The 23079-nt window shown below is 54.6% G+C and overlaps 1 protein-coding gene across 3 annotated transcripts in view; it reads left to right on the top strand.

Moving 5' to 3' along the window:
• Positions 1-515: 515 nt before the first annotated feature.
• Positions 516-23079, top strand: part of STEAP3 (STEAP3 metalloreductase) — a 51640-nt gene continuing 29076 nt past the window's right edge. Inside the window, exon 1 of one of the 3 annotated variants that reach the window (XM_019469334.2) lies at positions 516-669. In XM_019469334.2, the coding sequence (XP_019324879.2) occupies positions 576-669 (94 nt within the window). In that variant the 5' untranslated portion in view covers positions 516-575. Of the gene's footprint in view, positions 670-5619; positions 5750-12171; positions 12599-23079 lie in introns of those variants that run through there. The other 2 variants (XM_053909582.1, XM_019469335.2) reach the window with 2 other exon arrangements.

Here is a 23079-nt window from a genome sequence, read left to right on the forward strand (position 1 = left end):
TCCTTGGCACTAACGGGGGTCACCGAAGACGTGCTGGCCATGGCCCACAGGAGCCTTCCACTTAGCAGGGCAAAGGTAGTGGAAAGATGCGGGAGTCAGGGAGACCTGGTTTGGATCCCAGCTCTGTCGCTTCTTCTGGGCATGAGGTCACTCTCCTCATCTGAAAAATGGGGCTGATCCCATTCGGGGATGCGGGGGCCAGGGAGGCTTACATGGAGTGATTTCAACCTGCCACAGCGCTGGCCTCAAGGTGGGACCTCAGCACATGTCACTTCCTTTCCCTTCCCTTGAGAGCCAAGACCCAGGCACCAGAACTGAGCAGGTTCAAACACATCCCCAGGTGGGGGAAGGGCTTATCTCGGCCACTGACCACAGTGTGTTTGTAGATGAGCCCAAGGTCAGTGACCCCGCCTCTGCCCTGCAGAGCTGCTGCCACACTCCAGTCCTTGAACAGCCTCACCTGACTCTCTCCTCCGCCCACACACCCCCTCCCCGCCCCACCCCTCGCACTGAGGGAGCTGAGTGCAGATACCCCACCTGGGGACCCAGCGGCAGAGGGAGCAACACATGGAGAGATGGCTACTGAGGCCTCTGCTGAACCGCGTCCCCCCGCCCCAGCCTGCAAGGAGGCCCCTGGCACGAAGGACAGTACTTTGCACTGCCAATCAGGTGAGACATGTGCATGGGCACAGAGGTAGCAGGGAGGGGCATGGTGTGAGCCCCCTGTCATGATTTCCCCGGCTGTGACCCCTAGCTGGGTGGGTTTTCTTTCCTCCGTAACACCCAGCTGATGTTCGAAGGCACATCCTTCTCCCTACTCCTCTGTTCTCTCCTCAAAATTCTAGTAGAGGACGTGCCACGACCCTGCTCTTGCCATGAAAGGGTGACGGCCGTCAAGGGGGAGAGAGGACTGGCCACTAAGGCACACGGATGTTTCCTATTCCTTTCACCTGCACAGTTGGCTTTTTCCAAAAGCAACTTAGGATAGCTTCGAGCGAAAAAGTTTACCTATGCGGCTGATCGTCAACCTGACACAAAAAATCATGGTCTAGGGGAAAATACGTGAATATGAGTCTGAGTATCCTGGTCCCCACGGTAAAAGGAGAAGATCAGTTACTGGAAAGGAGTAAGCGTACTCATCTTCCATTTCTCCTCTTGGAGTTTTGTATAAGAGGCATTGTTGTGAAGGACAGAGTCAGTTACTCCATATTTATACAAATTCACAAGCAGATTGAGTCAGCCTATTTGATGACTCATAAGAGACTCTGAGAAAGCAAAGGATACGGTGTTAAAGTGCCGCTCAGTAAGGGTGAGAGTGTTGTCTGCTCAAGGTTTCTGATCCTCGGCCTTGGCCCTGGTGTTCAAGGAGTTGCTAGTTTCATTTGTCCCAGTCCTTCTCAAACTTGAACATACCCATAAGCTCTGGCGGATCGGGTTGAAACGTACTTCTGATTCAGGACTTCTGGGGTGGGCCTGAGACTCGGCAGTTCTAACCCCCCACCCCCACCCCTACCCCCAGGCCATCACACGCACCACGTGTGGAGCAAGGACTAACTAAAACCTAGACTTCTCCAGCTGTGTGCCTTTGCGACCTCCCCGCCCACAACTGAAAGGCAGTGTAATGCTACCATAGGGCCCATTCTGGGCCCACCGAATGCTCCTACATTCTCATTGGCCACCGGTGGTCTAGTCACAAGCCAAGAGCTTCATCTTACAGAGAGTTAAGTACCTACTAAGTGCTAGTGACTCCCTGAGAGGAATGGTTTCTCCTGCCCACCCCACCCCCAGTCGTTAACCCCCTCCCCTTTTATTAGCATTTGCCTTTAGAACCTTCTCCACACTCTCGTGCTGGCCAGTGTTAAATCTCCTGTGGATATACAGCTCATTTCACTGAGCTCAGAGGGCTTTTCCTCTTGGGAGAGCCCATGTTTCAACATGGACTCTGGAAGAGTCTGGAAGAGACTGGAAGAAGGCCAGTCTCGGGGCTCCTGGGTGGCTCAGTCCAACTCTTGATTTCGGCTCAGGTCACGGTCTCACGGTTCCTGAGATCAAGCCCCCGAATCCGGCTCTGTACTGACAAAGTGGAGCCTGCTTGGGATTCCCTCTTGCCCCCTGCCCCTCCCCCACTCTCCCTTTCTCTCTCTCAAAACAAATAAATAAACTGAAGAAGAAGAAGGAAGGCAGTCTTACACCAGAGTACCAAGTTCTGGGGTGCAGGGGTGGGGGTCCCAGTGCCCTGTAAGCCGCGCCTTACAATGTCACACGATATTGGTTCAAAATAAGGTGCCAAGTGGAAACAGTCTGTAAACTTAAATACGAATTGCAGCCTCATTCCCTCCGTCACGTCGGGGAGCAGCTCTCTGTGCCCGGAGGCTGGGAGGACAGCTCTGGTGAGGAGCGCCCTCCCTGGGTCTATAGCCCTGGCCCAGCAGGACTAGGTCCGGGTGGCCTGGACCGCAGGCATCAGAGCACATTGGGCACATAGCTTCTCGTGGTCATCTCCTCATAGTCAATTAGGGTGTTTATTTTGTGAAATGGATGGGCTCTGTCCTAGCCTACAGATGCCGGATCGATCCAAGAAGCTGAGAGTGCACAACGTTCTTCTCTCTGGCCCAAGAAGGCAATGAACTTAGATTCTCTTCCTGGATACTGTTGTCTTCCTAGCCCAAGGGCTACCCTTGTCTTCAGAGGAAAAGGCTACCTCTGGAGGCCGACACCAGGGGCTCTGTAAAGAGAATATTTAGCAGCTCTAGGCCCAGACTTCCAACAGTGCATATACTAGGTCTGTCCCAGAACCATGCTAGCTCTGGGGAAGGCAAAGGAGGTGCTCGGGAGCCATGGGGGAAGCTTCCCAGGGATGCTGAAGGAGGTGAAGAAGGGTGAGAATGGGGGTACCTTCACTCAGCAACCCTGTGCCAGGCACTGTTCGAGGTACTGGAAATGCAGAAGTGAATGAGGCAGACGCAACTCCCCGCCCTGGGGGGGGGCCTCACATTTCTGTGGGAGGGGACAGTTAATGAACAACAAACAGGAAAAGTGTGTTTGATAGCATGTTAGGGAAGAAACACTTTGCATCCGACTTCGGATCAGGCCATGATCTCACAGTTCGTGGGTCTGGGCCCCACATCAGGCTTTCCGCTGTCGGCACAGAGCTGGCTTCAGATCCTCTGTCCTCCTCTCTCTCCGCCCCTGCCCCACTCACATGTGTGCTCTGGGGCTCGCACGGGCTCTCGCTCTCTCTTTCAAAAATAAACATAAAAAAAAGAAAAAAACAGGGCAAGGTACATGGATGAGGGGACGATGGGGTAGGTCTCACTGAGATAATATTTCAGCTAGGAACTGAGAGAGGGAGAGAGGGCCATAGGGACGACCAGGGTCCAGGCAGAGGGAATGGCAAGGACTGTGGCCTGCCTGAGGACCCTGCCAAATCTATCTGAGGAAAAGGGAGGAGGCCATCCTGGCAGGATGGGGGTGAGTGGGAGGGGGGGAGCAGAGAAGTAACAGGATCTGCCCAACATCTTGCAAGGATGGCTCTGACTGCTCTGCCCTTGGCCTGACCAGACACGAGGCCGACGCAGAGGAGGTGCTCAGCCAATGCCAACATACCGTCCTCTCCCCTAGATCAGGACAGAGCTCATCTGCTTCCAAAAGTTTGCCTCCCCACCCCCAAACATTCAGGAAACATTTCTTGAACCCTCATCCACACCGGACCCCATGCCAGATAAGCTTCCACTCAATGTGCTCCCAATCCAGGGGGAGACGGACAAGCAAAGCTCCAAAGGCCGACAGGGTTGGTGATGTCTGTCCACTTAAGGGCATTCAATTACCTACGCCCCGTCCCTTTCAGGCCCCTGGATGTTCTTCCGAGGAAGCTCAAGCTTAGGACATTCCTCCCTCTGTAGCCCTCTGCCAGGCCAGCCTTCACCTCTCCAGCTTATGGGGAGCCCCACAAATAGCCCCACTAGGTATCCTTGGAAGGATGCTGGGCAGATCCAAGGGTCCTTCCAAGAATGGCAGAAGACCTCTGAGTGCCTCCATTTCTCAAGCTCAGTCTCCTCCTGCCGTCCGCTGGCATTGCAGGAAGGATGCTCAGAGATGGCCATCAGCCAGATACTTAAAGAACACCTAGTGCGTGGGGGTCACCAAAGGGGGCTAGGAACTGGTTCCTATCTTCCCAAAGTTTATAACCCACTGCAGCAGCGACCCACCATCCAAGGGCAGGGACCAGGCATGGGGCACCTGGGTCCCTGGCACATGGAACACTGTGTGGTATGGCAGGATTCCCCGAGTGTTGAACGGAAAAGGGAACTTTGAGAACTGCTGCAGGAGCTCAGTGGGTGTTGCCTTGGGGTAGGGCGGGGCAAAAGGAGGTGTGAGAGGATCTGGGCCTTGGGGCCTCACAGCGAGAGCTGGGAGGCTGGGTATACTAGGCAGGAGGAAACTATGGAGGCGGGTCAGGCTCTGGCTCTCTGGGGCGGATCTCAGAGGGGGGTGGGGGTGGGGAGAAGAGGCCCTTCATAGCAGCCTTCCCACCAGGAGGAGGTCGCGATTCTGCCTCTTCACCCCTCTATTGTGCTCTTTGGGGTCCATTTGCAGGGCTCAGCCCCTTGTGTCTGACCTCGGGGCTCAGATAACTCCTCCCCAGGGCTTATCTCCCCGCCCAGCTTGGCTCACCGGAGTAATCAGAAGTTCCTTATCAGGAGCTGAAGGAATATGTCCCCCAGGCATATTCTAGACCGAGTCCCAGGGTCTGGAAACCCCCAAGTCAGCCTCCCAGATGACGGACCTTAATGCCAACAGTACCCCACCTAACCAGAGCACTCTCACCTGTAAAGGGAGGGGAATAAACCAGCAGCACCTGCTGTGAAGTCGCAGGTGAGAAAGGGCTTCAGATGGGAGCACTTCTAGAAAGATACCCCTAAGGTATTCTCGCCTTACAGCCACCCACATGGGGGAAGGGAGGCCAGCAGACAGTGTTGGGGGCCACCTTTCTCAGGGGCAGGGGATTGTCTGGGGGCCCAGCAAGTCAAGACAGGAAGGCAATCTCCATTGTTCCCAGCAGCTCCTCCCAAGGGTCCTCCACAAGCTCCCAGGCCTTGAAACCTGAGGACTAGGGGCAAGGACCAAAAGTCTGCCCAATAAGTGGACAAGGGACAGAGAAATGCCAGGACCGTTGTGCCTGGATGCTGCCTGCCTTGCTGAGAAGGGGCCTCTATTGCCTGCTTCCACTGCAAAAATGACGGAAGCAGGATCCAACCTGACACTTTGGTCTCTTACCATCTGTGCAAACCCGACCTACCACTCACCCCCGGTTATAAAATGGTAATGGATTTGAGGTGTCCCTCCGATTAAGGAAGCGGGACACAGAAGTCACCCTGGTCTGCGCGCCCTCATTGTCCTGGTTAAGTGGTGGCCCAGGAGTTTTGTACACTTGAGCCCCGGCAGAGAGGAGGGGAAGTAGATCAGGAAGGGGGCGGGCTGGCTCTGAACTTCGGGCCCGGGGGCGGAGGGTCGTAGGGCGCCGCCGCCCGGCTGCAGGGCCAGAGCACCCTGCAGCTCCCCGATTGCGCTGCTGGGGGCGGTGGCTGAGGCTGATTAGCAGGGGCGGGCTGGCGGGCGGCCACCTCCCCCGCAGGTCCGGCCCCGGGGGCGGGCGGGGCGCCGGGAGGGGAGGAGCCTCCGGGCCGAGCCACCGCCTCCAACGCGGACCTTCAGCCGCCGCCGCTGCTCCGAGCGGCGCGCCGGATTGGTGAGTGACCCCCTCCGCCGCGTTTCGCGGGGCTGTGGGCTGCGCCCTGCCTGGGACCCCCCACCCCGCCCCGGCGGCTGCCCCCGCTGCACCCCTGCGCCACCGCCGCTCCGAAGCCGGGCGCCGCCACGCGTCTGCGGGCGACCGGGGCCGTTGGGACCGAGCCACGTGCGCCCGGCGACAGAGAACCCGGATCCCCGGTCTGCCGCTGCGCGCCTCCCTTCCCTGGGGACGCCAGCCGCGTGCGCGGTGCCGGGAGACAGGGCCCGGGGACGCCCTACCCGGGGCGGGACTAGGGAGAACGCGCGTCCGGACCCGGGTTGCAGCCTTGCGGACCGGCCAAATGCTCGGGTCCTCGGTCCCCGAGGCTCCGGCCGGCGGGTCTCAGGGAAGGGCGGGGAGTGGTGGGCGGGACCTTCCCCGCCAGGCCTCCCAGCCGCTTGTCTGCCCCAGAGGAGCAGGCCGACCGGGGCGGGGCGCCCGACCTTGGACTGGAAGGGGCCAGGCTGACCAGTGCCTGCCTCTGGCCACGAGCTCTTGCCTGGGAAACTCAACTCTCCTGCCTATTTCCCCGAAATGGGGCAGGCTGCCCACAGGGGTGTGGTTGGAACTTTGGGCGCTCTGGGTAGATGAAAGGTACACTGAGCTAATGTCTTTGGGGCCCAAGAGGCGGAAACCACGGAGAAAATGTAGGCAGGTCCTGAAGAAGCCGTGGCAGAGGGCACCGAAAGGCCTCCCAGGTGTCCAGGGCCGCCTCTGAAACAGACTCTGGGAAGTGGGGTTCTGGAAATAGCCCCAGGGAAGTATTTCTATCAGAGTGCAGTGATGATATAATTAATAGCGGACATTTATTGTGCATTTATCTGTGCCAGGCAGCTTGCTACGCATGCACTGTCCCAGTTAATCCTCAGGCCAGGAAGGCACGACCGTCATCTTGTTACAGATGGAGAAACTGAGCCCCAGAAAGCATGGCTATTTGGCAAAGATACGCAGGTAGCAAGTTGCAGAAATAGGGATTTGTACACAGATTTATCGGACTTAGAAGTCCAGAGCCTGCCAGTGAGACCGACAGGCCATGTTCTCAGAGGTGGAAGCCCAAAAAATGCAGTGATGGGGTCCAGGATATCCACAAGGCCAAAAGGGTCTCACAGGGGTGTGCCCCCTCAGCCACCTGCATGGTTTGTTAAAAATACAGATGCCTAGATTCCATCCACCGGCACTGAATCAGAGTCTGCATGACCCTGCACCCAGCCAGAAGCACCTGGAGGACTGAGACTGTCTTACCCATCTCTGTGCCTGTCTCTATTCCCGGTGGCCTGGGGGAATGGGGAGAGGGGTGATGGGGCAGCTGGGAGCATGTGCTTGATCATTGTCTGATGGAGAAATGGACTTAGCGGGGCATCAGTGAGGTATAGAAACTTTCCTGAAGGAGGCTTTGAATGATGGGCAAGTGGCCTTAGCCAGGCAATCTAGGAGGAAGGCCTGGAGTGACCTCAGAGCCAGCCCAGAGCTCATTCCAGGCCACCTGTTTACTAGGAGGTTGGACAGCCAGTCCCAAGCCTGCTGAGCTCCCCAGGACCTGTGGTCACCCTGGGATCACAGATGTGCCCTCTTCAGTTCATTTCCGTTCCTTGCCCCCTGGCCCTTCCCTCCTTGTGCTTATCAGAGTATTGGGCAGGGCTCCAGGTAATTAAACAGTGAGAGTTAAGGACTATAGTCCAAAGCTGCGCACCTGAGCCCTGGGGGGGGGGGGGGGGGGGGTCAGGCAGCTTCAGCTGCCTCACGGTAAGTGAGAGCCCCTGGCTTTGCAGTCAGATGGAACCGAGTCTGAATCTCAGCTCTTCACCATGTGACCTTGGCCAAGTCCTCAGCTCTCCACACTTGCTTCTTCATCTACCTTGTAAGGGACGCTGCACTTGATATCTCTATAAGACAGTGACAATAATACCTGCCTGAGGGATTAGTTGTGTGAAGTGATGAGTTTTAGGAGTGCAAAAAATATCAGATCCTTCCCTCTTCCCCCAGGATTTGAGTGTTAATCAGCTGGAGACCTTCTAGGCTCATTGCTCTTCTAGTCCGAGCCCCCTCAGTTCCCTAGAAAAGGTAGCTAAAGCCCAGAGAGTGGCCTCCACATCCTCTTCTATGTTTCAGAGATGGCCGCGGGGCTCAGGCCTCGAGGCTCCCTGCTTAGTGTCCTGGCCAGTGTCTTCCAGACTGGGAGAAAAAGTCTGTGCCTCCTGCTTCGTTCTCTGACCGGCCTGCAAAAGAACATTTCAGTGGCTGGGGGTGATTTTCAGGCAGGTTGGGATGGAGCCAGGGAGCCGGGTCTGCAGGGATGTCTGGGCTCTCTGTGGCTGGGTCTACCCCTCCCTGCCCTCCCCACTGGTGTGGTGGCCACGTCTCCCTTGCCTGGGCGGTCCAAGCTTCATAAGATGAGCACTCCGTGAAATTGCTTTCTAGCATCTGGACTGAGGATGAGCCTCTTGATTTAAAACCAGGAAGCTTGCCTTTCAAACCAGTCATTAAAACCTAAAGCCGAGCTGGCTCCTTTCCTCCCTGCCGGGGGGGGGGGGGGTTGAAGGGAGGGTGTGCTTCTTTTCCCACTCATATCCTGTCCTTGCCAACCCAGTTCCGAATCCAGGAGGCTGTGGAGGTTCCAGAACTTGGAGAGGGGAACCAAGGCGTGGGGAAACCTCTCTAGGTGGTTTCCAAACATTGGACTACAGAACTCTCATTTCCTCCTGCTGCCCTCTGCAGCTGGGCCCGCCAGCTTTCTGACCTGCCCAGACATCTACAGACCAGCCCTTCACATCCTTGGCATGCCGTGGGCACTGCTTGGATTACACCTGAAATGACAGTCATCATCACTGAACATTCAGTTCCCCACCTGTCAGGCCCCAAGCGTGACGTATCCATAAGCACATTTGAACCTTCGAGTCTCTTAAGGAGATAGATGTAACTTTCCCAAGTTAAACACGAGACTCCAATCCGTTCTTTCCACCCCAAACTTGAGAGGTTCCTAACTACTAACTATATCTGCTTGTCCAAATTCTGCCTCATCATTTATTCACTCAACAAAGGGTACTGAGCACCGTCTTGGTGCCAGGTACTCAAGACTGAGTCCCACTTCTGGTGGGATGAGTGTCCATAGTCATTTCTAACCCAGCAAAACCCCACACTCTCCACTTCTTTGTGTTTTAAGTTTTTATTTATTTTGAGAGAGCGAGAGAGAGCATGAGCAGGGTAGGGGGAGAGGGAGAGGGGGGAGAGAGAATCCCAAGCAATCTCTGCACTGTCAGCGCAGAGCCCAGTGTGGGGCTCGAACTCACAAACTGAGATCATGACCTGAGCCGAAATCAAGAGACATACGCTTAACCAACCAAGCCACCCAGGCGCCCCCCTCACCCCCCTTATTTCCAATTAGAAGTGAGGGGGCTCAGCATCATTGAGTCCCAGGTCCCACAGCTAATGCGAGCCAGGATCCAAAACCAGAGACGGCAGAGGGCGGGCGGGAGCAGCCACTGCTAACTTATGCAGGATCAAAAAGGCCTGTATTGTCACTTCAACCCCCTGGGCAGAACCCCCCAGGTTCCCCCTGGGGTGTGGAACCCTATCACCGGAGAATTACCTGCTGCTCAGCTCTTCCCAATCAGTCCGTCCCTGTAAATCACCACAGTCACCTGGCAGAATGTGCAACAGGTGGGCACTAATTGTCCTGCAATCAGCCACCAACTTCTTCCTACCCCACCCTTTCGCTTAATGAGAGCCAGGTGGGATGGAAGCACATGTTCCTAAGCTTTCTAGAGCTATCAGATTAGGATAGCTCAGATGTTTAAACTGAAAAACAGAGCCCCAAGAGTATAATAAAATCAATCACGGGTAAATGTGAAGGGATTTGGGGGCTGGCAAACGGGCCATCTCAGTTCCCAGGGAAGACAGCGGTGTCCCAAAGCCGGCGTGCTGGGGTCTGTGGTGGCTGACCCTTCCTGGTGCCGTCACCCCCGATGCTTGTGGTATGGCCATCAGGCCCGTGGGGAAGGTAGGCCTGTGATTTTACTGGTGGGCTTGGGAGGTGACAGTATGCCCTGCGGTCCGGGTGAGGGTCTCTCTGAAGGTGAATCATGCAGGCACACAGCGGGAAGGTGTTGGCTGGGACACGGGCCCTACAGGTGGAGTCTGCGCAAAGATGGGGTGGCCTGCGGCGTCAGGAGGGTGGGCCGTTTGGAATCCAAGGGGCCTGTGCGGGGACTGGGTGACCAGCCAGGCCTGTACGTGGGATACAGTGGGCAGGGTGGGGGAGTCGATCACCACTGCCCTGTGAGTCAGCCACCAACAACCTGGGTGCAGGGCTGGGCGGCCACAAGAGGTTAAGACCAGGCACTTTGTGGTTGGTCCCTGCAGATGGCTGCAGGGTGGCCAGAAATAAGGTAGTGGCCGGCCCTGGAAGGGAAGGAAACAGGCCGGTGCTGGGTGGGGCCGCCAAGGATTGTGTGGGGGGTTGGGAACTTCTAGCCAGGAAAGCCCTGCCCTCGAGGTGTTCCTGGATTGGAAGGCTGACAACGCTCTGTTGTGTATTGCCTCTTGGGCCTGTCGTCCTCCTGTAACCTTTGCTACAGTTCTTCTTGGATGTTTTAATCTAGCATGGCTGTGTGTGGCGAAGGGGGAGGGGGAACTCAGGGCACAGCTGAGGGCTCACTGAAAACCCCAGGAGACCGGGAACCACAGCTGACCTGGACCCCTGTGGGAACAGGGGGCGTGCTCCTGTCCACTCACAGCTGGGGGGTTTGCTTTCCAAAGAAAGTGTGAGTTCCTGACAGTACAGCTTCCTCAAAGGGATCAGAGACCACCCAGAAGCTGTGATAGGGACAGAGAGTGCTGAGCCCGCCCGAAGTACTGATTCGGGGCAGGGGTGGGGGTGGGGGGGTGAGAGGGGCCCTCTGGGACTGCCTGGAAATCTGCAGCCTAAGCTCCCCTGCTATCCCGTGTTCACTATGACCCCAATCCGTGTTCACTACCGTTTGAGAACACTGCCTGAGCCCCCGTCAGCCCAACAGGCATCTACGGGCCTCACGGCAGAATTACCGCGAGCAGGGCAGTGTGGATGCACAGGGGTGCGGGACACTAGGTCTCTGCCCTTGGAGAGCTCACAGTCTAAGTGGGAAGCTGAGTGACAATACACAGCACCACCAGGCAGAAGAGGGAGAAGATTCCCAGACAGCATGCAGTGAACGATCCACAGCAAAACACAGGAAATGTGTAAACCAAAGCCATCCTGAGATGTGGGTTCAGGGGCTTTCATTGTCACTGTTTTGCTTAATCATCAGAACAGAGAAGGAAAGGAACCTGCCCAACGTCACACTGCTTACACAGCTGAACCTGAATTCACACCTAGGTCTGCCTACCCAGACCCTCTGTGAACACAGAGCCGGGAGAGACAGTTGAGGGGCTATGGGGGCTGGGAGGCGACCTCAGTCCCCAAGGAAGGGGGATTTGGCTGGAGAGGATGTCAAGATGTGAGGTGGAGGTAATAAGCTTTGGCAGAAGTGGGGGGGTGGGTGGCAGAGACCAGAAAGAAGGGAATGAAAAGTGAGCTAAGGCAAGGGAAGTCTGTCGGTGTGCACTGGCCGACGCTGGACTTGGGAGATTCAGGAATACCCCTGCCCACAGGAGGTTTCTGGTAGAGGAGACAAGGCACTGGGCCACAGCAGTCAGATGGCCGTGCAGGCGCTGTTCGGCTTGTAATAAGAGAATAAACCTGCCCGGGGCCCGGCCGTGCATATTCTGGTTATCCAAATGCCCAGGGTGACTCAAAGCTCCTGTTTTCCAAGGTCACCAGTTTTCGAACAAGTTGGAAGCAGTTGCATATACTTGTCCTAAGACTGGGCTTGGCATCATTAATGTCAATGATAAAAAAAGCCTCGAAACCTCTGACCTCCGTTTGTGCCGTCAGCCTGGCCGTCAGCCTGGCCCCCAGGGTCACTAGAAAAGCCATCAGCGGCAGGAAGGCACACACGCATCCCTGCTTTGCCCTTGGGACAATACTGTCTTCTGTCTGTGGGTCCTTCCGTCTGTCTTTCTCCACACTGTGGGTACCGACAGGCAAATAAAAGGCGACCATGAAGGCTTTGTTGGCACAAAATGCTGAGAAAACCCATCACAAGCCAAGGACAGCTGCAGTGATTGCAATAAATTACCCCCACAGCAATTGATAAATTGCCACTTTCTGCAGCCATTATGTTTGTCTTTGTAATCTGAAGAATAAACACACCTCTTTCTCTTTTTATTTCTCTTTCTATCTCTTTCTTTCTCTTTCTCTTTCTCTTTCTCTCTCTCACTCTTTCTCTCTCTCTCTCTCTCTCTCTCTCTCTCTCTTGCGCGCACACACACACACACACACACACACACAGGCGGCCCACCCTGCATTGGATGACATTTATTCATTTTATGCATCCTGGGCTCTGCTGGCTGTCCTGCCTCAGTTCCTGTGGCAGAGACGCTGGAGTCTGAGCCACTAATTATTACCAGTGAGGTTTCCTCCCCAAACAGGAAGTATCAACCAGAACTGCTCTCTCCCAGCGCGCTCTGTAACCAAGCATCAGTCACCACTCCCGGGCCAGTCCCTGTGGCCAGGAGCTGGTGTGTAGGCTGAGGGGGGCAGCAGCACAGCTGTCCAAGCCCGGCAGGTCCCTCGCCTGTGAGGGTCAGCCTGAGCCCTGACTTCCAAGACAGGCTGCCCGCACACCGGAGGGAGACCAAGCAAGAAGCTGTGGCCTGGATCCCCGTGGGGCCATCAAGGGACTCATGCGTCAGATACTGGCATTGGCCAAATGTCGCATCAGCCCGTTGTGGGTAAGTCTGGTTAGGGCACAGATCCAGGGTGGCGCGGGTGGTGCATGGGCCTCTCCCACCAGCACCACCAACCCCTGGTCCGCTACGGGTGCCCCAGTATCTCGGGGAGTCAGAAGAACTAAAGCTTCGTGACCTCGGTTCTGGCACCGCTCATTTGCAACTGGCGACGAAGGGTGAGTGCGGTGAGGTGGATGAAGTTCTTGCCAAAAGAAAGTGGGAAATACTATCATCTGTACGTGAAGTCAGGAACGTTACTCAGAGTAAAGGGCTTGAGGGTGGATCAGACAATGCCTTCAGTTAGTGAGAGCGGCGGCTTTGTGGACTCTGGCGGGTCAAAACAAAGATGTTCGTGTTTATGATGCAATTCCGTGGAAGGCTGGCTCAGTGGGAATCGTAAATTTTACTTATTGGTAACCATTTCTGGGTTGGTTTAGCACAGAACTGCGGCTCTAAGTAATCGAACCGGATTTTTCTAGAATAATTTTTAAAAATCTAGATGTTTGGAAAAAGCCCTATCAATTATTCATTCACTTCTACTTTGCAAAGCGGTATGGCGAGAAACCTCTTTTTCCTGTCAGCCTAAACTTGCACGTAGATATATTTGTGTGTGGATGGGCCTGTGTGTGTGTGTGTGTCTGCCCAAGCTCTTTGTATTCTCTTTTGTAGGAATTCTCAGTCTTTCTTTTAAAAATATAATGATTTTTTTATGATGTCGAAATAACGATTCCAGGCAGTAGTGCAAGAAATACAACAGTAAAATGTTTGTAAGAGTCCATCAGCAAGGAAAAATGCCCACAGAGAAAATAGAAATGTACCAATTAAGACGTGTGCGGCTCTAACCCAGCTTTTAAACCCGGATTTGAGACTGGCCTCCTCTGTCCTGTCCCCGCTGAGGTCAGCTGTGAGGGGTCTGGGGTGAGTGCCTGGACCCAGGTGGAGCCTCCTTCTTGCCTCTCAGACCCCTCAGGGAGAGGGAGACGGAGGGCCTGGGACCCGTGCTGTGGTGGTTTGGAATCCAGGATAGAGGGCAGCCCCGGATTTGCAGAAATAGCTGAGAATGAGAGGCTGGAAAGTGTGAGTCTGGGCAGCCCAGCAGGGCAGACGGAAAGGCGGGAGGAAGGGAGCAGACCACCCCAGAGCCCCATGCAGACCAGGTGACTGGCTATTATTCATGCCCCAGCACGAGCTGGCCGCCCTCACCACCCAGGAGGCAGCTTGAATGCAGGGACCCAATGGGACTCAGGCAAGAGCCAACTCTGGGACCTTAAGGAAGTCTTAACTGGACCTCAGTTTTCTCATCTGCAAAATGGAAGTGATGATAGCCTTCGCAGGCCAGACCCCGAGGGTGCAAGTCCGCTGTCAGGATCTCTCTGCACTGTGAGTCCGGCCACACCTCCCAATGTCTGCTGTTCATTTGACGCCTGATTATTGCAAATGTGCCACGTGCTAGGCCCTTGCTAGGTGCTGGGCTGTGTCTGTCCCACTGCCCCTGTAAGGGAGGGTGGACCTCACAGCCCTGGGGAGGCCCGGAATTTCTACACGATGTGACTTTAGGGGCAATCATGTGGAGGGAAGAGGGAACTAGAAGACTTCCTTTAAGCTGCTTCTATTTGCATAGCAAGTATTGCATAACAATAGATTGTTATTTCAGATTCATAAAATGGGAAAGGTTTTACAGAAGCTGTTGTTCATTTCACCGGACTGGGAATTTCAATATGAATTATATTAGTTTTACTATCAACATTTTTTGTCATTTTTTTTTATTTTTTTAAATTTGTATCCAAATTAGTTAGCATCTAGTGCAACAATGATTTCAGGAGTAGATTCCTTAGTGCCCCTTCCCCATTTAGCCCATCCCCCCTCCCACACCTCTGTTTGTTCTCCATATTTAAGAGTCTCTTCTGTTTTGTCCCTCTCCTTGTTTTTATATTATTTTTGTTTCCCTTCCCTTATGTTCATCTGTTCTGTCTCTTAAAGTCCTCATGTGAATGAAGTCATATGATTTTTGTCTTTCTCTGACTGACTCATTTCACTCAGCATAATACCCTCCAGTTCCATCCACGTCGTTGCAAATGGCAAGATTTCATTCTTTTTGATTGCCGAGTAATACGCCAGTGTGTGTGTGTGTGTGTGTGTGTGTGTGTGTGTGTGTGTGTACTACATCTTCTTTATCCATTCATCCACTGAGGGACATTTGGGCTCTTTCCATACTTTGGCTCTTGTCGATAATGCTGCTATAAACATGGGGGTGTATGTACCCTTTTGAAACAATACGCCTATATCCCTTGGATAAATACCTAGTAGTGCAATTGCTGGGTCGTAGGGTAGTTCTATTTTTAGCTTTTTGAGGAACCTCCATACTGTTTTCCGGAGTGGCTGCACCAGCTTGCATTCCCATCGTTTTACTATCAACATTAGCACATGGGGAGGGGTGGTCAGGGACCCCATCACCCTCTACTCCTAAGGGAAAGTACCCACCATTGTATCTGCCAGACCTTGAATTTTGTCATTTGGAGGGAAGGGGCTTTCCAGGCAAAAAGATTAAATCTGGGCCTCACCTGCCCCTGGACACCCCTGCCTCATGCAGACTGGGCAGACCATTCCGAATGGTTGTTCCCTGCTGGGTCAGAAGCCCAGAGGCCCTGGAACCACTGACCCAGCATCCCTGAAGCCCTCTTTCATGGGTACCCATGTACCAGGCTGTTCCCCGCTCTGGCTCACATCTGGTGTTTGGTTTTCCACTTTGGCCAGAGCTGTGTGAGTCTCGTTGGGTTTAAACCCCTCTGTGCATAATAAGTCTTCTGTGTGATTAAGTTTATCAAAGAGTGAAATGCCTTGCCAGGTCTGACAACCTGATCAGGCTGTGGTAGGGATTAGAAATTATGGTAGTATTTAATCACCCCGGGGTATGGGAGGGCCCGCTAGGTTCTGAGAACGGCCAGGACTCCTAAATACACTCTGCCCTCAGGCACAGAAACTAGCAGTGAAGTCATTCAAGCTGCAGACATTAACTGAGCACCTAGTCGGTGCCAGTCCCCAGTCTAGGTGCTAGAGACACAGAAACGAGTAAGAAGTGACCCCTATTGTAGTGGGGTGACAGTGCCAGATACAAAGTGTGTCCCAGAGTGCAAGATCCCCTAGGATCCGGGAGGAAGCCGGGACGTCTCCCAGGGCTGCCTGGACCAGCTTTTTGAGCCCTCAGGGATTCTTGGCGAAGTCAGAGGTCTGCCTGGAGCCAGCCCATGGTGGGGGGAGGGGTGGGGGGAGTAATTGCATGACCCGCCCCACAGAGAGCACTTGGAGAGCGGAGGCTGATTTCCAGTGCCCTTAGGAGCCCAGAGAAAGATGCTACTGGAAGTCAGGGCCTCTCAGAAGCTTCTTTGAAAAAGTGGCCCATCAGCTGGGGAAGCGTGCATCCCCAACCAAGCTCAGGAACCAGGCCAGGGAGGCAGGCTGAGCTCCTTGGCAGAAGCCCCTGGAGCTGCCCTTATTTGTCTTGGCTGCTTCTGCCCCTTTCCCTGCCTCCACACCTCCTTCTGCCCAGTAATCGGGGGCTCTGATCTCTAATTCTGCCAACCCACACAATGGCGAGGGGAGGGGGTGGGGCGGCCACAGACCACAAGGGACCCCTCTGGCCCCAGGGATTGCAGCTCCAGGTGTCCCTGGAAAGCAAGAAGCCACCCAACCCCAGACGCTGAGGCTTGCAGATTCAGCAGCCACCGCCTGATAGCCTCCAGCCTGGCTGGATTAACCAGCCCTCAGGGAGCTGGCTGCCCCCGCATGCCAGCGCCCTGACCTCACTGGGCAGAGATAAGCCACTCCCTGGCTCCCCCAGTGCCTGGGCATGCCCTCATGAAAGCACTTTTCTCCTCACCGTAGGATGTAGCTGGCTTTTCCCCTGATTGCCCCAAGAGGCTAGACCATCTTCTGGCCTCCTGCCAGAACACCTCATGGGTACATAGTAGGTATTCAGGGAATAACAAACCATTTGCAGACTAGGATTGGTAGGACCATTGCATAAAACTGCACAGGATGTGCACTGCACAACTGTAGAGGTTACTGTTTACGGGGATTACAACGTTGGTGGTGCCCCCCGGGGGTCGCGTAGCATGGGAACCTAAGGGCTTACCATTTTCCCTGCGTCAAGACCCTGGCCTTGGTGCTGACCGTGGGGACTTCCCCCTTCCCCCTTCCCCCTGCCAACCAGCGCTGACCACCTTCCTGCCTATGTGCTGGCAGTGGGTGGTAATGAACCGGTCCAGTGAACACTTCTTCCTGGCCCACCTGTCAAATTGTGGTAGTGGACGAGCCCTGGGTATGAAGTCAGGCCACCTGAGTTCTTGGCCATCCAGAAAACTCAGTCCTCCCGGAAGACGTCTCCAGTCAGGGTGCTGGGGGGCTCCTGGGCCGCCCAGGATCTGTGTAGTTGCCCAGTGGTACCCCTCTCTTCTCCCTCAGCCCGCAATGGGCCTGATGACCCACGTGCGGGAGGGGAGAGGCCCTGAGAGCACCTTGTGGAGAGTCTGCCCCACTGACTCTGGGAGCAATGTTGCCACGGCCCTGATCCCCTTTCCGCTGGAAGGACCCAGCTCTGGGCGGGTCAGGGGATTGGAGCACATGCACCTGCCTCCCATGGCTGAGAGGAGCATGGGGAGAGAGCACTGATACCAGGGGTCCCAGGGGACAGGGAGGACTTAGGGGAGGAGGCAGGCTAAGGGCTGAGCCTGACTTTAACAACCCAGGAAAAAAGTCACATCTGGAGTGGTTCACCCCTTGCGCAGCCCCTGTTATGCTCATCTTCTGAAGTGGTCTTCAAAGTGTGGTCCTGGGAGCCTCCGCAGCAGAAATTCTGGGGATGGAGCCCAGCAGTATGTTTTGTGTTGTTTTTTAATTTTTTTAATGTTTTATTATTTATTTTTGAAAGTGAGAGAGATAGAACACGAGTGCAGAAGGGACAGAGAGAGAGAGAGGGAGACACAGAATCCAAGGCAGGCTCCAGGCTCCTAGCTGTCAGCAACAGAGCCAGATGCGGGGCTCGAACTCACCAACCTTAGAGATCGTGACCTGAGCCGAAGTCGGACGCTCAACCGACTGAGCCCCCGCCAGGCGCCCCTCCCAGCGGTTTGTTTTAACAAGCGCTCCAGATGACCCAGGTGCAGCTCCGGTGTGACCTCATTTGTGCCTGGCCCTGGGCTAATTGCTGGGGTTACAAAAGTGAGTCTGACTCCATTCCCAACCCTGAGGAGCTGAGAGCCCGGGGAGAAGAGAGATGGGAAAGAGAGCAATACCGTCAGTGGGAAAGGGCTACTCTCAGGGGTGTGGAGGCAGAGAGGCAGCTTGTGCAGGTTTGATCCAGGAGCTGGGGATCCTGGTGAGGGAGGGTGGCTTAGGAACACCAGTGGCACAAGGACCGTTCCTTGTAGGGAGCTGGATGTTGGACTAGCAGTCCCCAGAGAGCTCAAGGGGCCAGTCCCAAACCACACTGGTGCCTCACTCCTGACCGCCAACCTCTCTCTGCTGCCCCCCTGTCCGTGTTCTGCTGCCCACTCTTCTTCCACTCCCTGAGCCCCAAAGAGCAGCCAGTCTCTCCCTGCAGTTGCCTTGGTGCGAAATGTGTGCACAACCTCCAGGCCGTCATCTCAGGGCACATTTTTAGAAAATTACAGAGTAAATGTTTCCATTCAGCAGAGAACGCCACGTATTGATTTAGGTGCGTCTATTTCTGCTTGACACAGACAAAAGGTTTTTAAAAATCCTAGGTAGAGAGGAACAAAATGAAGAGTGAGCGAATTTAACAGGCTCACGTCGTGGCACTTCGCTTGTCCCCCGTGATCTTTACTACAACTCATTCAAGTGGGTTACATGTGCAGATGAGGAAACTGAGGCTCAGGTAACGGGACTCGTCGAGGCCGCCTAGCTAATCAGTGATAGGGGCTGAAATATGACCCCAGCCGCCTCCAAGCCTGTGTTCTTGCTGGCCTACCTTGCAGTTCACTACGGTGACTGATTCTGAGTAAATCGGGAACACCCAGTTGTTTCCCTGAACCGACGATCTAATGGCTGCACTCAGGGGAGCCAGCCTAGCCTGGCTGGACAAGCTCCCAGTGACCACGATGGCTCTCGGGGGCTGATCCTCTGCCTAATTAAGGAGGGGATGAGTCTGGGGGAACGGATGAGACCTCATGCTAGGAGATTAGCAGCTCTGTGCTAGTTTCCAGCTGTGTGCCCTTCTATAAACCCTCTGTCATTTGGCAGAGTAGCAGGTGATGCTTCCCTGCCCCTCTCATTGGAGCACATATGCCTTGCTCGTTGACCCATCCTGGGGGCCAGAAGGGTGGGCCTCGTACCTCAGCACCCTCCTTGCACGCCACGCACTGTGACCCTGACTGGCCGTCTGCTTGCATGGCACGGAGTGCAGAGAACCAGCTGCGTGAGCGGAAGCCACTCGGAAGCTAAGTGGACTAGCCCATGGTGCCATCTCCCCCACAACAATAATTAATAGTGCTGACTACATAAGCCTCACTTTTCTAGAGGCCGTGGGGCTTAGGAACTCAGATATGTGGGAAACAACTAGGGAATAACTTAGAGCCACCGATGCCAATGTCACAGAATCCACGCATTGAGTTCATGAGAAGCTCTTGGACTCTCACCCAAGGCAAGTGTACTCTTGGTTCACGCACCTCAGTAACAGGCTGTGCTATCTCCATTTCTTTTTTGTGTGTATGTATTTTAAAGTTAGTTATTTTGAGAGAGAGGGAGACAGAATCCCAAGCAGGAACCACACTGTCAGCACAGAGCCTGGGGTGGGGCTCGAACCCACAAACCTCAAGATTGTGGCCTGAGTTGAAACCAAGAGTCAGACGCTCAACTGACCAAGCCACCCAGGTGCCCCTCAATTTCTCTCTCTCTCTCTCTTTTTTTTTTTTATAACAACGTTATTGAGCTACAATTCACATACCATACAACTCACCCATTTAAAGTATACAACCCAGTGGTTTTTGATATATTCTCAGAGCTGTATAACTTTCGCCACCATCCATTTTAGAATAGTTGCATCACTGGGGCGCCTGGGTGGCTCAGTTGGTTAATCTGCTCTTGATTTCAGCTCAGATCATGATCTCCCGATTCGTTGAGTTCGAGCTCTGCATTGGCTCCACGCTGACCATGCAAAGCCTGCCTGGGATTCTCTCTCTCTGCCCCTCTCCTGGTGCTCGCTCTCTCTCTCTCTTTCTCTCAAGCATAAATAAATAAATTTTAAAAAGAGAATAGTTTCAGGGCACCTGTGTGGCTCAATCGGTTAAGCGTCCGACTTCGGCTCACGTCATGATCTCGCGGTTTGTGAGTTCAAGCCCTGCGTGGGGCTCTGTGCTGACCGCTCAGAGCCTGGAGCCTGCTTCGGATTCTGTGTCTCCCTCTCTCTCTGCCCCTCTCCCCTCACGCTGTGTCTCTGTCTCTCAAAACTGAATAAATGTTAAAAAAAAAAAAAATAGAATAGTTTTATCACTTGAAAAAGAAACCCGGTACCAATGAGCAGTCACTTAACATTCCTCCCACCCCCCACCCCAGCCCTTTTCCTGGCAACCATTAATCTACTTTCTGTCTTTATGGACTTGCCCAGTCTAGACATTTCACATAAGTGGAGAGTCATACGAGCGGCCTTTTTGTGACTGGCTTCTTTCATTTAACATAGCGTTTCCAAGATCCAGCGTGTTGTACCCTGTATCAGGACTTCACTGCTTTTTGTTGCTGAATAATACTCCATCGTGTGGATAGAGTACGTTTTATTTATCCTGCCACCAGTTGATGGACGTTGGGTTGTTTCAACATTTGGGGTATTGTGAGTACCAGGAATCTTGGCGTACACATTTTTGTGGGTTTTCAGTTCTCCCGGGTATACACCTGGGAGTGGAATCGCATCCACATTTTATATTCTTGTTACGTCAACACTGGAGGTGGTTTCTAGAACTTCGAGATCCTCACCAACGCTTCCTCTCTCAGTCTTGTTTTTTGACTAAGCCGTCCGGGTGGGTGTGTGGTGGCGTCTCGTGGCTTTTTTGTTTGTTTGTTTTTTAATGTTTGTTTATTTTTGAGAGAGAAAGAGCGCAAGCAGGGGAGGGGCAGAAAGAGAGGGAGACACAGAATCCGAAGCAGGCTCCAGGCTCTGAGCTGTCAGCACAGAGCCCGACGCGGGGCTCGAACCACAAGATCATGACCTGAGCCGAAGTCGGATGCTTAACCGACTGAGCCACCCCGGCGCCCCAAAGGGTTTTAATTTGTGTTTCCCTGGGAGCTAATGACGTTCAGCATCTTTTTGTGTTCCTCATGACGATTTGTCAGCACAAATGATAACATTTTAAATGTATTTAACTTATAAGTAAAAAGCGGTGATAGGAATGCATCCCAAATTTAATTTTACTGACCAGATAAAATTTAAACCAAGTTTGAAGATAACTGTGGGCCGCTTGAGGGCGAGAGCTGCGCCATAGTCCTCTCTTGTGCCCAGGGCCAGCCAGGGCCAGAAATGTTAGCTCAAGTCCACCTCTGCACAGGAAGGGGTGGAAGGCACCCCGCCTCCATCCAGCTGCAAGGGTGCCTCAGCCAGCTTCCCTACCCCCCCACCACATCTGACGCCACCCTGACCCCTTTGTGGCCGTGGACTGCCCTAGCCACTTGAGCCTGAAAGGTTGGTTGCTGGCCACCCAGAAAAAGCTGTAGGGCTGGCTGCCCGTGCCATGACTGGCTACCATTAGTGACCTGCCTGACAGTGGGCAGGAGGGGGCAGGGGAGCCCGCATGGCTCCCAGCCACAAATACAGCCCAGTCATGACCTTGCCGGGAAGTGGGAGGAACCAGGCAAGCCTGGGCAAACACCCAGAGTGTTTGGGACCCGTAGTTTGTGCCAGTTCCCGCACAACTGAGCCTCAGTGCCCTTTTGTGTTTTGTCTGCAGCTCGTTCCGGGGGCGGGGGTGGGGGGCAGGTGGGCAGGCCTGTGTGCCACCTGGGGGGCCCCAGCCTGCCACCCCCCACTCCAGCTGTAATTTGATCCCCTCCCTCCTCCCTCCTCCCTCCTCCCTCCTCCCTCCTCCCTCCTCCCTCCTCCAGATCTGTAAATAGAACAACCCAGGAGCCAGGGCCCACCCAGGATTAGTCACTCACTCTCTTACCTTTGGGCCACATGGACAGGCAGCAGGGGCTGCGCTGGACCCCTGGGGCCTCTAGGCCTGCTGCCACCTGACCTTCCTTGGCCGGCCTTCACGCCAGCAGCAGACTTTGTGCTGGGCACCGGAAGGGCAGAGTGCCGAGAGGCGACCACGGCCCACGAAGCACCTCAGAGAACAGTCCATACACATGCCCACGTGCACACACACACACGCGAGCACACGCATCGGCCAGAAAAGCTGACTCCGAGGGGCACCTGGGTGGCTCAGTTGGTTAAGGGTTTGACTTCGCCTCAGGTCACGACCTCAGGGGTTCGGGCATTCAAATCCTGCCTCGGGGGTCTGTGCTGTCAGCAGCCTCTCTCTCTGCCCCTCCCTCTCTCTCAAAAATTAATAAACACTGTAAAGAAGAAGAGAAAAGAAAAGCTGGCTCCCAGCCCTCGCACGTATTAACTCATCTTCACAGCATCCCTTGGAGAAAAGTACAGTTAGCACCCCCATTTAAAGCAGGAGGCCTGAGGCCCAAAGGCACCCTGCTAGGAAATGATGCAGGGTCCTGATGTGACCCCAGCACCATCAGAACTGTAGAGGAAGGAGCTGTCCCGGGATGAGAGGCTTCACAAGGCGGGGTGACAACCCCGCATTTTCCTGTCCCTGGGGACTGAATCTTGGTGGCAAGAAGCACTCAGGGGTGCCGTGTTTGGTTTCTATTTGGCCTATGACTGAAAGCAGGCCCCTTAGGACATGAAGTCTGAGGCCTTTAATAGGCCAAGATGTAGGCTGCAGGGCTGGGCGCGGCAGCTCGGTTAGAGAAGCCAACCTGAGAGGCTCCGTGACGCTCCGATGTCCCACGGCCAGTTCCGGGCACATCTGGGACCACCCCGAGTCCCCCTGCCCGGGCTTCCCTCCTGCTGCTGCTGGCCTCCCGGAAAGGAAGCAAATACCAAGTCAGGTTCTGGGCTGTGAGCCTCGAGCGCCAGCCCCAAATAAGCCCTCCCCACCCGAGGATGCTAAATCTGGGGTTCAGTGTGGACAGGATTCAAAGACTAGGTGTCTTCGATTCTCCCCCGTTTGGGTTGGTTCCGTGTGCCACGAGGCCGTAGAAACCATGTGGGGCTCCCCGGGGGCCAGCAGATGCCCTCCCTGGCTTCCATCTGGAAGTGGTGTCTGTTCCCGGGCTCCACCCGCTGGTCCTCTGTGTCCAGGCAGGCGTGGACACATCTCATGTGTCCCCTACCACACACATGCACACGCACACGCACACGATTGTAAACAGTCTGAGAGCGGGGACCGCGTCTTTCTCATCGTTTCTTCTCTGAAGGG

The sequence above is a fragment of the Panthera pardus genome, unplaced genomic scaffold, assembly GCF_024362965.1.
Source record: "Panthera pardus isolate Hobbes unplaced genomic scaffold, ASM2436296v1 HiC_scaffold_10, whole genome shotgun sequence".
Classification (NCBI taxonomy): Eukaryota; Metazoa; Chordata; class Mammalia; order Carnivora; family Felidae; genus Panthera; species Panthera pardus.